Source organism: Pyxicephalus adspersus, chromosome Z, assembly GCF_032062135.1.
Source record: "Pyxicephalus adspersus chromosome Z, UCB_Pads_2.0, whole genome shotgun sequence".
NCBI classification, from domain to species: domain Eukaryota; kingdom Metazoa; phylum Chordata; class Amphibia; order Anura; family Pyxicephalidae; genus Pyxicephalus; species Pyxicephalus adspersus.
The window spans coordinates 22,108,624-22,127,044 of NC_092871.1; the positions used below are offsets into that span (position 1 = coordinate 22,108,624).

At 36.7% G+C, this 18,421-nt stretch overlaps 1 protein-coding gene across 1 annotated transcript; it reads right to left on the bottom strand.

Annotated features, from left to right (window-relative positions):
• Positions 1-608: 608 nt before the first annotated feature.
• On the bottom strand, positions 609-17,896 carry LOC140344490 (cytochrome P450 2F2-like). Its single transcript, XM_072431643.1, has 10 exons — positions 17,799-17,896; positions 16,654-16,829; positions 15,411-15,573; positions 11,524-11,673; positions 10,278-10,438; positions 9,094-9,270; positions 8,130-8,271; positions 5,140-5,327; positions 2,991-3,132; positions 609-968 (listed from the first exon to the last, which is right to left on the bottom strand). Exons 1-10 carry the CDS (start codon positions 17,818-17,820, stop codon positions 787-789), a joined length of 1,503 nt encoding a protein of 500 aa, XP_072287744.1. The 5' UTR covers positions 17,821-17,896; the 3' UTR covers positions 609-786.
• Positions 17,897-18,421: the final 525 nt, after the last annotated feature.

Here is an 18,421-nt window from a genome sequence, read left to right on the forward strand (position 1 = left end):
AGCCCAAGAAAAGGTACAGTATTCCTAGTAACACCTTGTTAATCCTTAGCCAACCCTAATCAGCGCTATTCCTTCGGCCCTATGCTTTTTTTTCTCCCTTTTTTTTTACAATCATTATATGTACTGTTTAATTTATTTGTTTTTTTTAAGCATGAAAATGTACAAAATAAAAAATGCCCCCCCCCCCCTGCAAAAAAAACTTTTTTTGTAACTTTATTGTAATTTTAAATAGTGCAAATTGTAGAAAACAATTTATTTTATTGTATTTTTATTTACAGTAAAACAACTTTTTTGTATAGTTGATACTGTTAAAAAATGTAACATTTTTTTCCTATAAATTATATAGGAAATAAAATATTTTTTACAAAATACCAAAATGGCAAAATAAAACCTGTTTTGTGCCCAAAAACAATATATATAATAAGGAGGTAATGATCGAAATCACCAAATAAACAGGCTCATAGACGCATAAAAATTGCGCTGGCCCATAAAGGGAATACAAGTACTAGAACTGAAATGGCTAAGCACAAGCAACATTTGTGAAATCTGATCAATAAATAATTATTTGGAGAAGAATAATTACATTGCATCACAACACAGAGACATTTCAAAGTTTATTTTGTTGAAGCTGTTTTTACTTTTTAACTTGACATTTCATACAGTGTATTCTAAATTTTCATGTAAACTAAAGATGCTACTCTGCTGCCCTCTGCTGGTTGATATAGATTAATGCGTTTCTTCTTTAAAAGTTGGGGATTTACTATTTTTAAAGTTGAAGAAGTTAATCTAGCGAGGAATAACACTAAATTTATAGAAAGGGGGAACATTGCCAGCTCCAGTGGTTGATGGGGTGAGGTCAATCTGATCAGGATGGATTATTGGCTTGAAAGAAAAGTTTTGCAGTATAGTGGTAAAAAATATGAAAAGCTCCATGCGGGCCAGACCTTCTCCCAGGCAGATCCGTTTACCTGCAAGACAAAAAAGCTTTTATTATTAGTGTCTATTGAATGAATACTTTCCTGCTTTAATGATAGAAAATATGTGGCCATATTACATACTGGGGACAATGAAAGGGAGAATGCTGAGACTGATGACACCTAAGTCCAACTAATTATCCAACTTGTTGTTTGGCCCTTAGGGTCCCCTAAAATATTAGTTTGCAATTTCCTTGATTAATTGCCTGGTCTGGCTTGCAAATTTATATATGAACAACAATTTCTCAGTGAGCTGCTGGGCCCACACATTAAAAACACAGATTTGTAGATGGGTTGTGATATCTCTAATCTCTAGCAGTCTTATTTTACATGTCTTCTCCTATTAATTCTTCATGATGTATGTTACCAATCTCCAACATCTCTCCAACTTCTCCATCTCAAACCATCTTCTGAAGCAGGGCTGTCCAGCTCAACGTTTCAACCCACTCCTACTTAGCATGTCTCTAACATATAACAGTAAATTTAGCAAGGTATGGTCTGCAAAGAATTAAAAATCGACTTTGCTTTTAAGAAAATTCGAACCTATATGGCACCATAGAGGGCTAGATTTGAGTAGGGATGTCCTATAATATTTTTTGGTTTCCAAACATATCCTGCTGCACATCAGGGGTCTCTGACTATCTCGTGTTGCATGCCTGCAGTCTCTAGCCATCTTTTGTTGCATGTTTGCAGTGTTTAATGATCGCCTGTTGCATTTTTGCAATTCCTGACTATCACCTGTTGTATGTGTGATGTCTTCAACCATTTTCTACGGTATGTGTGCAGTCACCAGCATCACCTGTTTCGTATCTGCGATCTCTGACCACTACATGTTGCCCCTATGCATTCTTGAAATATCTTCTGTGGCATATGTGCAGTCTCTGACCATCTCCTGTCCCATATGTATGCAGTGTCTGACATCACCTGTTGCCTGTCCGAAATCTCTGACCATCACCTGTCCCATATGTGCAGTCTCTGACCATCACCTGTCCCATATGTGCAGTCTCTGACCATCACCTTCTCTGACCATCACCTGTCCCATATGTGCAGTCTCTGACCATCACCTGTCCCATATGTGCAGTCTCTGACCATCACCTTATGCATGTCTGCAGTGTTTGAGAACTTTGTATAACATTACATTTGCTGAAAATTTTGTGCAAAGACATGATGATGTTAGGAGCTGCACTTATAGTCAAATTATTTGATCATACTGCTTTATGGGACCGATAAGGAAGTTTAAATGTCAGAATGAGGTGGGTCTATGCTTGACTTTTACAGTAAAATTTTAATTTGGCTTATAACACCAAACCCCCAGATTTCTGCATCTTGATATAGGCAGCAGGGGTAACTTCAATGTGATGCAGATAACCTCTATTCATGTTGTTTTTCGTTCTGTCAATAATTAATCAGATTTGTAACAGTTTAGCCTTAAAGTAGAATTCCACATTATTTTTGCAACTGCTCTCTGCGTGTCTATAGCCACAACTTCCGATTAGATTCGAGAAGGGTTATTCTTCTGTCTCCCCTTGGAGAGATTTGGGACCTCCTGGAGATTCAACTAAAAATGAGACATCTATAGAAAGTAAAAGGAGTTATCATCTTGGACATTTATGTCTGTGGGACAATTACTCTCACTAGAAGGTTTCTACCAACCTGACAGCTGTAAAAGTTTGGATTCCCTATCACTTGCTGTCTTGGTGTCAATGGTTATTAGGACAAATAGGAAAGTAAATAATTCAGTGTAGATGCAGGCAGTAATAAAAACTGAACAAAAGTATTAATAATTCTTTGCAAAATGTGGTAGCATTACATAAACGTTAAAATCTTACACCCAAGGTTTCTTAGGTCTGTTATGATCTCATGTAATTCTATATTTAGGGTTTGCATGTTTTCAGTATATCATTTTAGGTTTCATAACGTTTAATATCCTTTGACCAGGGTATGTTACCTTCTCACAATCTCCTATTATGTTTTCTGAAAATAAAACCAACGAAATCGAATTTCTGATATAAATACCTGAGGAGAATGGCATGAAAGCATCATTTGCCTTGAAGCGATTATTCTCATCCAAGAAGTTTTCAGGGTTGAAAGTTTGGGGATCTTTGAATTTCTCAGGGTCAGCGTGAACAGAGGTGAGAACTGGGATGACTTCTGTGCCCTGCAAAGAATACAGAATAATGTATACTGCATGTTTTTAAAGTCAGTATTAGTATCCCCCACTAGCATATATATAGAAAGTACTTAGCTAAATGTTTTGAAACACACAAAGTCAAAAATCGTTCACAATCCTTTGCAACGATTAACGACTGCACAATGCATGAACGAGCACTGTGCACACAGCACCATTCTGCTCTATGGAGAGGGGAGGGAGAGAATGACAGAGTGGCACCCCACTGTGCGCTCTCCTCTTCACTTTCATTATGATCGTTCATCATCTGCTGATCCACAGTTGATGACGAGCACTGTACACATACAATATCAGCTGTGGGCCAATTATCGGACAAGATCCATTGCATGTGTGTACCCAGCCTAAGAGTTCATTTAGTTCACCAAACCATTAATATTTTGGATACAGTATGGAAGGTTTAGAACCCTGACAAGAATTTTTTGTTATCTGTGACCTCTCCAGGATGATTTACTCCTCTTTATTTGGCCTGGTGCCAATAGGACAGTAAGTAATAAAACATTAAAACAAGGTATTAGTAGAATTCTTTCAATGGGGACATTTGTTTTAGTTACATCTCACCAGGAGGGAAAGTTGTGTGAGATTTCATTTTATTCTCTGTTGTAGTTTCAAGTGCACGTGAAGAGAAATCTTGTCAAAAAAACACATATGACAAAATCAAGAAATAAACTGGTAAGGGGCTTTAACCTGTCCCCAATCTAGCCTAAGTAAAAAAAAACTGGCTATACAAATGCCTTAATTTTTAGGAACTGTTTTATATTAAATCAAATCAGCAGCAATAACATTTTTTTCTATCTAAAAGCTGACTTTGTGTTAGGTAATCATTGAGATGGACATTTCTTTGTGGTGTTTTATTGTCCAGTTTTACCTAAAATTACAGCTTGCGAATACCAAGAGGACATATTCAGAAATATTGGAGCAGAGGGTTGTGAATGCCACAAAAACTTGTTTATTTTTTATATTGTGTGTGTGGTATGTTCCTAGGTATTCCCTTATGTTTTCTCAGTTAGAAATCTCATCCTGCACATTCCTAGTTTCTGTTTTTTTTTTTTACAGTTGCTGGATAAACAGATTATTGGATAGGAATGAAATTCGAAGAAATACACTGATTCTCTAAGTTGTAACAAATAATGGATTCCACTCCTGAGTCTTTTTGGTGAGTCTGTGGATCCTGTCAAATCAGCAATTGGCTACACTGTCAGTATAGATCGAGATTCACTGGTTTGTCTATTGCCTAAGGTGATATTTAACACAAAACACAATTACCACATCTGGAATATGCAGTCCAGTTTTGGGCACCAGTTCACAAAAAGGACATTGTGGAATTAGAGAGAGTGCAATGAGGGCAACCAAACTAATAAAAGGAATGGAGGAGCTCAGCTATGAGGAGAGATTAGCTGAACTGAATCTATTCTCCCTTGAGAAGAGACGTAAAAGGGGGGATGTGATCACCTTGTATAAATATATAAATGGTCCATATAGAGAACTCTCTTCCCCATTATTCACTTTGAGATCATTACAAAGGACAAGAGGGCACTCTTTGCGTCTGGAGGAAAAGAAGTTTAAGCTCCAGATAAGGAAGGGATTCTTCACTGTAAGGTCTGTGAAAATGTGGGATCAGCTCCACAAATTTTTTCAAATTTTATAGGTTGCTTTAAGAAAAAGCTGGATGTTTTTCTAGAAGCACAGAATATAACTGGGTACTAAGGATTTAAAGTTAAGATAACAGAGACTGTTGGTCCAGGGAACATCCCATTGGCTCAGGGAATCAGAAAGGAAATTTTCCCAGTTGAAGCAAATTGTACCAGGGTTTTTTTTTTGCCTTCCCTTGGATCAACTATATCTTATAGGGTTTTATATCTGGGAAATGTTTATTTCCCTACTGGTTTAATTTGATAGAATTATGTCTTTTTTCAACCTAACTGACTATATAACTATCTGTCTTATCTCTATTACCTGTTATGATTTTTTCTATCTCACCTGTGGCAGAAAGTATTCTCTGAAATAAGTGTCTTGTATTACACAATGCGGTAGGCTAAGTGGGATGATGGTGGTAAAACGTTGGATCTCATGTATCACGGCATCTGTGTATGGCATTTTACTCCGATCTTCCACTGCAGGGCACCGATTCCTTCCAATCACTATATCTATCTCCTGGTGAACTTTCTCTGGATAGGCACAAAGTAGAAACAAGGAATGAATTTGAAAAGTATTTTGTTTTTCTGTTAACATCCATCATATTTATTAGTAATACTATGGCCTTACAGATCTCAGGTTGTGGATTCCACACCTCTAAGCCCAAAATTATAGTGGATTAAGAAACAGTCCAGTCATTTTTTTTTTTGTTTTCAGTAAGGGTATAGAAAATTTAGAGCCCCTTATGGTATTTTACTGAAATCAGGACTCCAATGGAGACATTTCTGCTTACTTGTGGACATGATGCTAACTTTTTACCCAGACAGGAAGTGAGGTAATGAAAAAAATGGTGACATACATTTGTGTGAATGAAAGTACACTCTCTATTAGTTCCAAGGTTTTGCATATCAGGACATAATAAAAGAACATCAGGTTCTTGGCAGGTCTTAAAATTCAGTAAATACAACTTTAGATGAACAACAACATGTGACCACCTCTATAAAGGCAGACATTTCGGCAGTTTGCTGGTTTGGAGCATTCAGCTGTGTGTTAACACATTGCCATGGAAGAAAGACATCAGCAGAGATCGTAGAAAAGCAATAGTTGCTGCCCAGCAATCTATGAAGTGTAAAGGCCATTTTGAAACAAAATGAAGTCTATCACTCTACAGTAAGAAAAATAATTCACAAGTGGGAAACATTCAAGTCAGTTGCCAAGAGTGAAAGCAAATTCAACGCAAGGTCAGACTGTGCAAGGTTCAGAGAAATTGCAAAAAACAGGCCACAGTTAGCACAGTAAATGTTACAGTTATACAATGAATAAGTATGTCTTGTTTGGAATTGCTGCCAGGAGAAACTTCTTCTTTAAAAAAGAAATGGCAGCCCGGTTGAAGTTTGTAAAGTTGCATTTTAACAAACTACAAAACGTTTGGAACAATGTCCTTTGGACAAATGAGTTCAATTTAGTGTAGTTTGGCCATAATGCGCATTCATTCAGTAATTGAAGTAACTATAAACTCTCTGAATACTCTGTATTCTAAAATAATCTGGAATCAAATATGAGGCCATTTGTGCAACTGTTAAAGCGTGCCCAAAATTGGGTCATGCGACAGGACAATGATCCAAAGCAAACAAAAAATCTACAACAGAATGGCCGAATAGAAAAAGAATCAAAGTGTTGCAATAATTCGGTCAAAGTCCGGAGCTTGTCTCGAAAATGCTGTGGTGGGAGCTGTGCATAAACAATTGAAGCGATGTTGTAAAAAAGTGGGCCAAAATTCCTCTACAACAATGTAAAAACAGATAAAGTCATACAGAAAACAATTACTTCTTCATTATGGCTTCATTTTTGGCAAACAAATAATGGTCCTGATTTATTAAAGCTCTCCAATGCTGGAGAAGATACACCTTCATCAGTGAAGCTTGGTGATCCAGCAAACTTGGAATGGATTTCTTCATTTGCTATTTGCTAGCAAATGTTTTAAATCCTGGACCAGATCAATTCCAGGTTTGCTGAATCACCCAGCTTCACTGATGAAAGTGTAGCTCCTCCAGAGCTTTAATAAATCAGGGCCTATTGACTCTGTTGTGTGTTGTTTTACATTTGAGGTTGAAATCATTTTAGAACCTAGTATGGGCCAAATGATTTCCTATTGTGTCCTGATATGTAAAATCGGCTGGACATACACCTTAGGTTGCTTCATAGTGTGACTAAGCTGGTCCTTGAGTGTGTTTCCTATAGAAGGAATGCTGGAACATATTATTAAGCAGATTGATTGAACAGACTGTGATTCTCAGTTATCCATACATCTTTATTAGGCCACCATTAAAATTCAAAGTTTCAGGCCAACAAGAAGTGATTTTAGTTCTAAGCAAGGACAAAGGCCATTGTGCTTAAGGTCCAGGTCTGACACTCTTAAGCTCCTATGTATTATTTTATTACTTTAGTTAGTATCAGTTACAGTGATCACCTGTCTAGAAATTTATAAGGAGGCTTTTTACAAAACTGAACCTAGTAACCTGTTATAAAGGAGTCACATGATACAACGGCAAATCCAGGTTGTATTAAAAATGACAAAGAAAAAACCCAGGTTAAACTGATCTCCATTTTTACCCTCCTATTGGGCACTAAATTTGGTATGCTTTCCTGTATACACTTCGCAGAAATGCCCCATGCGCTTTTAACTGATTACATAAACGTTCATGCCCTATACTTCACCATGGCTAATCCTTCATGTTATCTATTCTCAATTCTGCTCTGCTTTGCCAAGACAAAATTACTGTGTAATCTGTTCATTGGTATGTAATTTGGTATACCTTATTAGAATACAACCACTAATTATACTTGATAGGGTGTCATGTGTGCCACTTAAAGTGACTCTATCATATAAATAAACTTTTAAAGAAATGTAAAGAAGATAGTAAACCGGTACCTAACCTCACTACCTATCACTTCATAAAAACTGAGGTCTCATAAAACACTTTCAGCTGTAGTAATGACATGGGGGTCACTTATATTTAACCCTTCTTGGTTTATCTCCTTCCTTCCTACACCTCCCACTATCTACGATTTGGTATTCCTGATTTCTTTCCTTTACACCTGACCTGTGATCATGTGACCATGTGATACCAGAAGTGAGGAGCCAGGTAGGGCAGAAGGTCCCTGAATATATGCAGGCCAACGCCTTAGGAAGTTGTATTTTATGTGACATAACTGCCCATATTTACCCATGTTGGTCATTTCAAGAATATAAGACCACCAATACGTCTCCAATAACATACTTCACTGCTCATTACATCTAATCAGTAGTTTCTGCCCAGCTGTAGAATTCATACCAGTAATGTGTGGATACTTCATCAGAATAAGTATTCCATATCTCAGGGTGGTGCTGACAGTTTCTGTTCCTCCAAAAAATAAATTAAGAGTGGTCATTACCATGGTGTCCATATTGAAGTTGCTCTCTGGATTCTCTTTCTCCTAGGTTGAAAAATGTATGTCAATACATGGAATACTATATATTATGGTATGTTCTAGACCAGTGCTCGCCAACCAGTGGTCCGCAGGAAAATTTTGGTGGTCCACAGAAAAATTTGAACATTATTTGCAATTTTTATGTTTTATTAATAATAAAACAAAAATAATATTCTAATAAATTCTTATATTCTGAATGACAATTTTCGCCTTTATATTGCACTAAATTCATGAATTGTACTGGAGACGGGAAAACAAGGGAGGCGCAGCGTGACGTCAGTGTAAGTTGTATGAGGCAACCGCTGCCGAGCCGTACGCTTCGGTATTGTTTCCACCATTACAACAGTCACCCCGCTCCGCCAATACCGATTCTCATCCCATTGTTTTATTTTATTTGTTTATTTCTCAGATGATCTTTTAGGTAAGTATGACCTTACCTGTGTATTTTCTTTACCTGTTATATTTAATAGCATTAAATGGTTTGATAACTATTAATTGTTGTTTGGTCTTGGATTGGAATGAAATAATCCCATAATGAGTGAGAAAAAGCAAACAAATATTTTGCATTTCTTTAGTAATACCAAAGATAATGCAACTAATAATAATAGTAACAATAGTAATACTTCACCTAACTGTGAGCTGATCAATGAATCAGAGCCTCCACAGTCCTTGTCAGCACCATTAGGAAGATCAATATTTTAAAAATGTATTTATCTTTTTAAAAAAATTTGTTCCAATGGTCCGCCGGATTTAAAATTATGAATTTAGTGGTCCTTGAGGTCCGTTGTTGGTGACCGCTGCCCTAAAGGAGATTCTGCTTTTTCTCACCTTTTGCATCTTGTTAAGAAAACAGTCAATCAGATCTCGAGGACAGTCTGGCTGAAAGGTCTCCTCGTGTTTCCTCAGGTGCTCCAGCACAAAGATCTTCATATTTTCAAAATTCCTAAAGATGCGATGATGAGGCCCCGGCAGATGATCCATGAGTCCTGGGAATATGTTGTATAACTGCATGAAGACAGAATAATGGTGGAATTATATTAGACATGAATGGGCATAAAGATGTAGCAAATGGGCACATGAATGGGCAAAAAGAAGTTCTTCCAAGATTCATTCTACTAAAAACAGCTATAGAGGTTAATATGGAAAAGAATAATAAAGCACAGCGAAAATGCAAAACACCAGAACCAAAAAAAAAAAAACTTCCGCTAATAACACAGTCACCCTCCCCTCATGTACATTGTAGATTCTCCCCTCTCCCCCGCCAACTTTCAGAACATTTTCAGGCCCTGTCACTTTTACCTGTGCAGTCCGCAGTGACCACCAAACTCCTTGTACATGCTCTTATCATCTCCCGTCTGGACTACTGTAACCTCCTTCTCTCTGGTATTCCACTAACCCGACTCTCTCCTCTACAATCTATAAGGAATGCTGCTGCCAGACTCATCCATCCTTCCCTCCGCTCCTCCTCCGCTACATCTCTTTGAAGTTCTCTTTATTGGCTTCCATTTCACCTTAGAATCAAATTCAAGCTCCTGTGCTTTGCCTTAAAATCCCTCCAGAGTTCTTGTCCCACTTACCTTTCTGAGCTGTTAGAAAAATACTCCCCCTGCCGCTCTCTCTGCTCCTCCAATGACCTACTTAAGATTTCCTCACTCATAACCTCATCACACGCACGGCTCCAAGACTGAATTCAAAAAGTGAAAATTTGCTATATGAGATATAAATTATAGGGATGTCTATTGTTCACTAATCAGTATATTTTCTTTGTAATCCCTCCTGTTAGAAATAGAAGTGCACGACCTGGTATGTAAATGTTCTTACACGCTCAATGTGAATAGCAATCAGGTTGTTAGTGACATGCTAGGAATTTATTAGAGTGACTAAATGTTCCATTTCAAATACTAAAATATTATATTAAAAATATATGTTTAGGATTATATAGCAAACAATGGGAAAAATCACTTTCACATTTTTTAGTTGGGTATAAATAAGAAAAGGATATTTTGTCTTACCGTTCCCCAAGCAGAGCTCATGATTTGAAAGTTGTCATTAATGAGCTCAAGAAGTGTCAGGAATTTCTTATCTTTATATTCAAACCGATTACCAAACACGATGGAGCAGATGACATTGGAGACGGCTCGACTTAAGAAGAAGGTTGGATCAAAGGGAATCTCTTTAAAAAGAAATACATGTGTGTGTATAGAATACTTCAGTGTAGATAAGAATCAACCAAGAATATACGTGGAACAAGCATGCAGCTTAGAAAGAGAAAATTGGAGAAATCCTATACTTGTTCTAGGTCAAGGCTGTCCAATGCTGGCCCTCAAGGGCCATAAAGAACCTATAATTTACATAATAAAGGGAATTTTCAACTTTTTGTACACTACACTTTAGTACATTTACTACTGAAATCTTAAAAATCTGTAGATCTGTGCCCACAAGGACTAGCCAGCCCTGTTCTAGGTCAGAAAATATTGAAGCAATTTAATCAACATGATAGTCAGGTGTTTTTTATTTGAAGTGGTCAGCAATGGTAACCTACTTACTTTTCTCATGGGAGGTTTCCATCAAAAATTATATTAAGCATTAAGTGTTAGCAGAGATTCCGATTAAAGAACTAAGTTTAGGAGTTCTGTGGGAACTAAAAAGGGCAAGTGTACTTTAATGTACTTAAAAGTTAATAAGCAAATATAGATACTTTATTTATCAGGGGTGTCATCTTGTATTTGTCCACTAGGTGGTACTGTGATCACTTTAATTCACAGTGAGTAAAATTTGCATGCATTGTGAATTGAATTAAAAAAAGAGTATCACCTAGTGGGCAAAATAAAAATGGCATCCACTAATACTGGTATTCTAATGTAGTTGTACATTTGCCATGTCTACTTAATACCTTTTAAATGCAATTTGCCCATCTCTAGTTAAGTACATTCACCTAGCAAAGAAAAACATTTTTTGTTGAAATTTGATGAGGGGAAGGGAGAGGTCATAACTTTAACTTTGCGGCTGGAAAGTCATTATTTGCATAATATGGTAATTAGGGACATACTGTAATTTTTGTATATTAGGGACTTAAAGCATATACAGAGACTCTTTTAGGTATGCTCCTTTCAGATCCAACAGTCACTTCAGTAACTTTAATCAAAGGACAGGTGCAATTTAATGTTTAAATTAGCAAAGGGAGGGTCAGGGCATATTTAAACCATCATGAGCACCTTTGCTAAAAATACAGAAAAAGTCAAATCTCCCAATACTCACGCTTCGTGTTTTGGAGTTCCTCCATTAAGAAGTGAGCTTCCTCCTGAATACGTTCTTCTATACTTTTCTTCCCCATACCAAAATTCCTAAGGGTAGTCATGGCAAAACGCCTGAGGATCTTCCACTTCTCTCCATTTGAAAATGCAATACCTGGGTTCAGAATAGCAGAGTAGATTACTAATCAAAAACTGAGCCATAAAAAGTACTACTAGACCCAGAACAAGCATATATTGACTGCAGCAAGAATCATTCCAATATTAGACGACCTGCTTTTATTTCATACATGCTGTAAGCAGGCGTTTTCTTTAAATGCAGCACACTAAGAGCTTGTTTAAGGGATTTGGCAAATACAGAATTCTCTCAAGTATACGTCTCTTGCATTCCAGGGGCACCTGGGCCCAGACTATGGCTTTTGAAGTGATAAAATATTTAAAACTTTTTGTAAAAAAATACATATCAAGTTTTTATCTTCACTGAATTATTCTATACACACATATATTTCTTATTAAAGAGATTTCCTTTGATCCAACCTTCTTTACTCTATAAGAGCCAACCTCCACATATATTCACAAAGTGTTTAAAATTTACACCGATCATTCAAAACACTAAAACTACCCGCCTATTACTGTGTGCACTAAATCAGCTATATATGTTTGCCGTGCTAGGTCCCAGGTTCAAATCCCAGCCAGGACACCATCTGCATGGAGTTTGCAGGTTCTGCGTGGGTTTCCCCAATGTTCCCAAAACATGCAGTTAGGTTATTTGGCTTCCCCCCAAAATTGACCAGGACTATGGTATGGATTATGAGCCCCAGGTATAGACTGTGAGCCCCTTTGAGGGAAGGGTAGTGACATAACAATGGACTTTGTACAGTGCTGCGTAATATGTTGGTGCTATATAAATAGTGTGTAATAATAATAAGGTTTTGAGACTGAAGGTATCCTCTGGTATCTGACACATAGACATTAGCAAAAGGTCTACCCCTGACAAGATCCCTTCATACCATCGCTGGGTAATATGTTGGCGCTATATAAATCCTGTTTAATAATAATAATACCATAATGCATTCTGCTGTCATGTCTTACTTAGCTAAATGATACAAGCATACTGAACCATCCACATGCTCATTGAAAAATGGGATTTAAAGGACTAGACCAACTTCCTCCATTGTCCCATAGTTCATGGGGATGCCTACTTACTCATTTTAAACATGGTGGACAGGGGTCACCATGGACACCCTGGCTGCAACTACACACCACATACGCAGCAAACTGCAATGGATTATGTGTTTTGACACCTTGTGGCTAGCATTACATTTTTTATAACTTCCATGGGATTGGACCACCCTCTTCATCTTCACCATGCACATCAATGAACTTTGGGCGTGCATAATCCTATCTCCTGTAAACTGAATGTCCTTCCTTGGACCACTTTGGTACTAACCCCAGCTTACTAGAAAAGCCCCACAACACTACTGCATACTCAGAACACCAGACAACACCTTTAGAGATGATCTGACCCAGTTATCTAGCCGTCACAATATGACCCTTGTCAAATCCTTATATTTCCCTAACTTTCCTACTTCCAGCATATTGCTTTTAATAACTGACTGTTTCCTTGCTGCCTGATACATCCCACCCTTTTACAGGTGCCATTGTAATGAAGTAACCATTGTTATTCAGTTCACCTGTTAGTGGTTTTATGTATTGGTGGATCATTGTAGAAATTGTATGTAAACAACTTCTGTCTAACTGAAAAAAGAGCAGTTGTTTTTCGGGTCTGGGCAGCCTTAAGATGTTTGAGTTGAGATAATCACCTGGCCAGCTAACCAGAATTTTGTCATAAAAATAAATAGAGAAAGGTTGCTGCATTTGGACTGAGGTTACTGAGGTTATACCCTCAGAGTCCTATGGGAAACTTGTTGGCTTCATTTGTTGTGTCACAGTGACAAAGCACGATCTTTAGCCCAGTGTAAAATGTTAGTTATGTGGATTATACATTGTGCAATATTCAATTCCACCTCTCTAGTTCTTATATTGTTTGCCATGCAGACTTTACCAACAGAGAAATGGGCAGGTTCTGTTTGGAGACATCATTATGAGTTCCTAAGAGTCCTTAATGAAAGCAGCCGCATTCCTATAGTCTGTGTGGCAGTAACATTCTCACGCTAAACGCTTAAATATTTGAATTAATGAAATAAGTGATAATGAGTCACTGACAGGCCAACACTATAAAAAAAAATAGGCGTATCAGATTTTTTTATTTCAACCAGAAGAATGAATATTGATTTGTATGGAAACATACCGTACCATTGATCATTGGCATTTTATGGATTGGTGCCTACCACCTTCTGATTTTGAGGGAACGGCATTAAAGCATCTTTGCTTGGTTTAAAACAGCACAGCAAATAGGAGCAGAAGATGGGAATACATTGTTCTCTACATCCTCTTTTAGCAGGGCCCACCACCTAGCACTTTTCAGTGACCACTGGGCTGTTTTTGGCTGGTTACTGAAAAGTTGGGTCACAATACAGGCACTATACTGAACTATAGGATCTATAGGTATGGGGAATGCCAAGCACAGACACTTATTTATTAACGCCTATTGGGGACAAGCTTCAGACTTCAGATTTCCTTTTGGATAACACAATTGTTTTATTTGTATATAGAGCAACATTAATAGTGGAGAGGTTAAAACTAAAAGTGAATTATTTTTACTGTGTCTGTCCATTTGGGTAATTTCCCCTATCTCAACAGATAACTTCATCTGCCTATTTCTCTGAATCTGTTGATCATTTTAACATGTGATTTGTACCAAAAGTAATCTTTCCTTGTTCAAAAAGTACTAAACTTGCATTATTAATATGCTTCCTGATGTAGTCATGTATGTCCAACTTGTGCATTTCTCTGAAAGTAAAACTGTCACCATAATGTGCTTCAGCATCTAATTTTAAAACCATATGTAGTTTTGTTTTTCTCTTAGCTCCCCTGCAAAGTCTAACAAATATCTATTCATTCATCCAGTGAAGTTCACTTTATGTAGATTCCTATACTTGGGTGACAACTCTGCTGCACATCTCCTGAAAACAAAGCCACATTGTCACTATCATGTAGGTATGGCTGCTTGTACTACAGGGGGGTAAGAATACAGTGCAAGGATCTTGGTCATTACATTGTCATTGCTGATTTACAAACCTGTAGCTCAGAAATTCTAAACATTTTAAAACATAAAAACATTTCTCAACCAAAAGACAGGAATAAATAAAACAATAAAGATAATAGCTTACATAACATTTGATTCCCAAAACAGATCTTAACGTGGTGGTCAGTGGAGAAACACGCCCTTACATTGGTGGTCCGTGGGAAAATTTGCCTTCATACATAGGTGGTCAGTAGAAGAATTGCCCCCTACCTACTTTTTAGGGAAAGATGCATTACCCTTTTGTTTTCTGGGATTGGCGACCCTGTATACTAGTGGTCAGTGGGAGTGGTGCCCTGTTACATTGGTTGGCCATGCAAAGGGGTGCCCACTTATATTGTTACACACTTGGAGACAATGTAATCACTCTTATTACCTTCTCAAGGCAATCATCAGATGCACCACCTCCATGTACAATAATTATTTTCCTTTTTGAAAAAAATGGAATTTATGAAGTCCACTTTATTGTTCATATCATTAAAGCACTTTACAACTTTACATATTATATATATTTATTTAACAGAATAAAGCATATATTATAAATAGATCCTTCAATACTATTCAGTCGGAATAGCATCACCTAAAACGGTATTCTTTTCAATTATAGTGTTATTGCTTCTTATCTTTTTTTTTTTACACTAATAAGTCTGCTGCAAATTATCCTTACAATAAATACAGAAAGGTCTTACCATTGCCCTGGGTGAACTTGTGAGCTACAGGGAAAGCCCCTCTGCCACTGAAATTATCAGCTTGTTCCACCAAAGCTTCCTTGACTGCTTGGTAGCCAAAAAGGACAACATGGGGCGTCGGGCCAAGATAGATTGTAAAGACGGGGCCGTATTTGGCACTCAGCTGTAGGTATGTTGTAACGTTACTCAGGATGATTGAAATATAGTGTAAAACAACACATATAACAGAAAAAGTAGTATAAAAGAAATAAGTCAAAACACAAGAGTAAAAAACATAAACAAAATGTGCATGAATAATTAGATGAAATACAAAAAGCAAACTGCAGTATATTATTGTATTGCCATCGTGCTGTGCACTTTGATTTTAATTGTTTTGAAAGTTTACATTTTTATAAACTAACATACAATGCAAATATAACCCCATTCATGGTGCCAAGTTTGTTTGTTTAATGATTTGTAGGTGTGACAACCACACAAAATGTATTTAATGTTCCATTCCCAGGCACCAATCATTTCCATCTTTTAATTTTTTTATTATTTAAAAAACTGTTTAATTACCTAATTTAAAAGATTTACTATACAAAATATATTTATAAAACATATTTATCACAGTTTATTTACATGACGCTTTGCTTTGTTTTTTTTTTAGAATTTACTAATAAGTAAGCCCAGCATTTTTTTTTTGCTTATTGTCTGCCTTTGCAAATAAGATTTTTTGACTGTATGCAGCCCAATTCCTAGGTGTTCCCATATCACACATTGCCTGCCTCCCTGCTGCCACCTACAAGTTATATTTATCCAATATTAAAAATATAACTAAAGGTAAAACTGCCGTTGGTGCTGCATGATGTGTGAAGTATATATAAAATATTTTTGCAGAGCTTGTGTAGGAAAAGCTTGTTTCTACATGATCCCTTCTCTTGGCTGACTGAAAGATCTGAAAGAAGGCTTTTTTAAATTTACTTCACATTTGCTTTTGGATCAATAAATAGCATGTAAACCATTACTTTCTTAGAAATAGTTGAGCATACATTATACACTCCCACAGCTTGGTATTGGACACTGAAGTTGGCCATCAGATTGAAGACCCTTTATGAATCAAATCTTTAAATATTTAATATATTATATATGTATATATGGTTTTATCTAGAATATGCTGGTTTCTAGTATGTTTATTTCCCTAGTCGTTAAACCTAACTATGTAATTTACATTATACTAATTCATCAGTAAAAAAATTAGTACCTCTTTCAGTGACTTGACCAAGTCTGTGGTGTCCAGTTGGTGAAGGTTGCCCAGTAATGGGATTGGTCTTGGACCTGGTGGAAGCTTACCCTTCTTTCTATTGAGAAGCACCAGGAAGGACAGACAGAGAACAACCAATGCAATGGTCATAGTAAGAAACTCTATTCTTTCCCAGCCTGAGAAAATAATTCAACAGAAAATATATATACATCTATAGGTTGTTGATTTCCCGATTGATCTAAATAAGTAACCTCTCTCTTAACATCACAGGTATCAACACAGGTATAAAATCTTATTTAAAATGTAGATGGGAAAACAATCTTCTGCACTTCTAGAGCATCTGATAAAGTTTGCAGAATAGGTGTACTGTCCTGCAGAAAAAGGACACCTTGCAACTATAGAACAGTAATGTGCAAAGTGTAGTAGCCCATTAAGATTTATTTATGATGTGGAGGATGATTTTTAATTTTTTCTTAGAATAGTTAGATTTTTTAAGCAATTCTTACTAAATTCAGTGTAGACATAATAAGTTGTTTAATTATAACAGGAGGTCAAATGTAACTAAATTGTCCTGTAATGAAATATTGTGAAGTATAGCTTTGTGGTCGAGTCTAGTGAATGTGGTAAAGTTTGTTGACTTCCACCATCCAATCATTACTTTTCCTTGCATGTGATTGTATATTCTTGCAAGGAATTTTCACACATTAATGAACTTGGTGAAAATTCCAGGGCAACTTAAAAGCCTAAACTTTTAAATCTCCCTAAAAAGGAAGATACCTAAATGTCTTTATTGCAAGACCCCCCTTTCCACCCAATAAAGAAATATTATGAAAAGTGTTCCCAGGAAAAACATACTCATATCATCTGCTAGCTAATTAAATAATTATTTTTGGAGGTCAAAAATGTAATTTTATTGGGCTAGCTACATCTCCAAACAAGCAGTCTTAAGTATTCTTTACCATATATTCATATAGAAACAGGTAAACCTGTATCTATGTTCTATAAACAATCATGCTTAAGCTTTCTTTTCTTGATACGTACATTTACGATGTAAACTATGCCATTCACAACATTACTCTATACCACAGTATATGTTATTATATACCTGCAATTTCAAGATTATAAAAGAATCAAGTTCTTCTGACCTGTTAACATTGTAGGCAGCATCTTTGATCTTCACAAACAGTGGGGTCTTGATGGAATTAGGTTGTATTTGAGGATGATCAGTCAGGGAAACTATTGGACTGCGTGCCTAATAAAAGTGTCTCTTTTTCCTTAACTACTCTGATACACAAGGGAAACCACCCCTCTTAGATAATGTACCATTGAGGATCAGATATCAAATCTACACCTGTTCTGGAATTTTTCCAAAGCTGTAGCTAAATCTAACAAACCAAACAGTTGTGGTTACATAACCGATATACGTATGGGATGGTAAATAGAAATACACCAGAGAAAGAAAGGAAAGAGAACAAAAGCTCACATCTTCAGCCCCAGGCATCACCAAAAATTTGGCGTCTCAACCTCTATGATGGGAACGTCCGAATTTCTAGTTCTGGAAATGTGTTGAAAAAATATGGCCTTTAAAGCTGATGATTTGCTACTGGAACTATAGTAAAAGTCCTGAAGACTGGCTTTACAATCTCAGGGAATTTATGCATTGTGGTAGTGTTGCCACCAGTCCGGCTCCTTGGCCTTGATTTATTAAAGCTCTCCAAGGCTGGAAAGGATACACTTTCATCAGTGAAGCTGGGTGGTCCAGCAAACC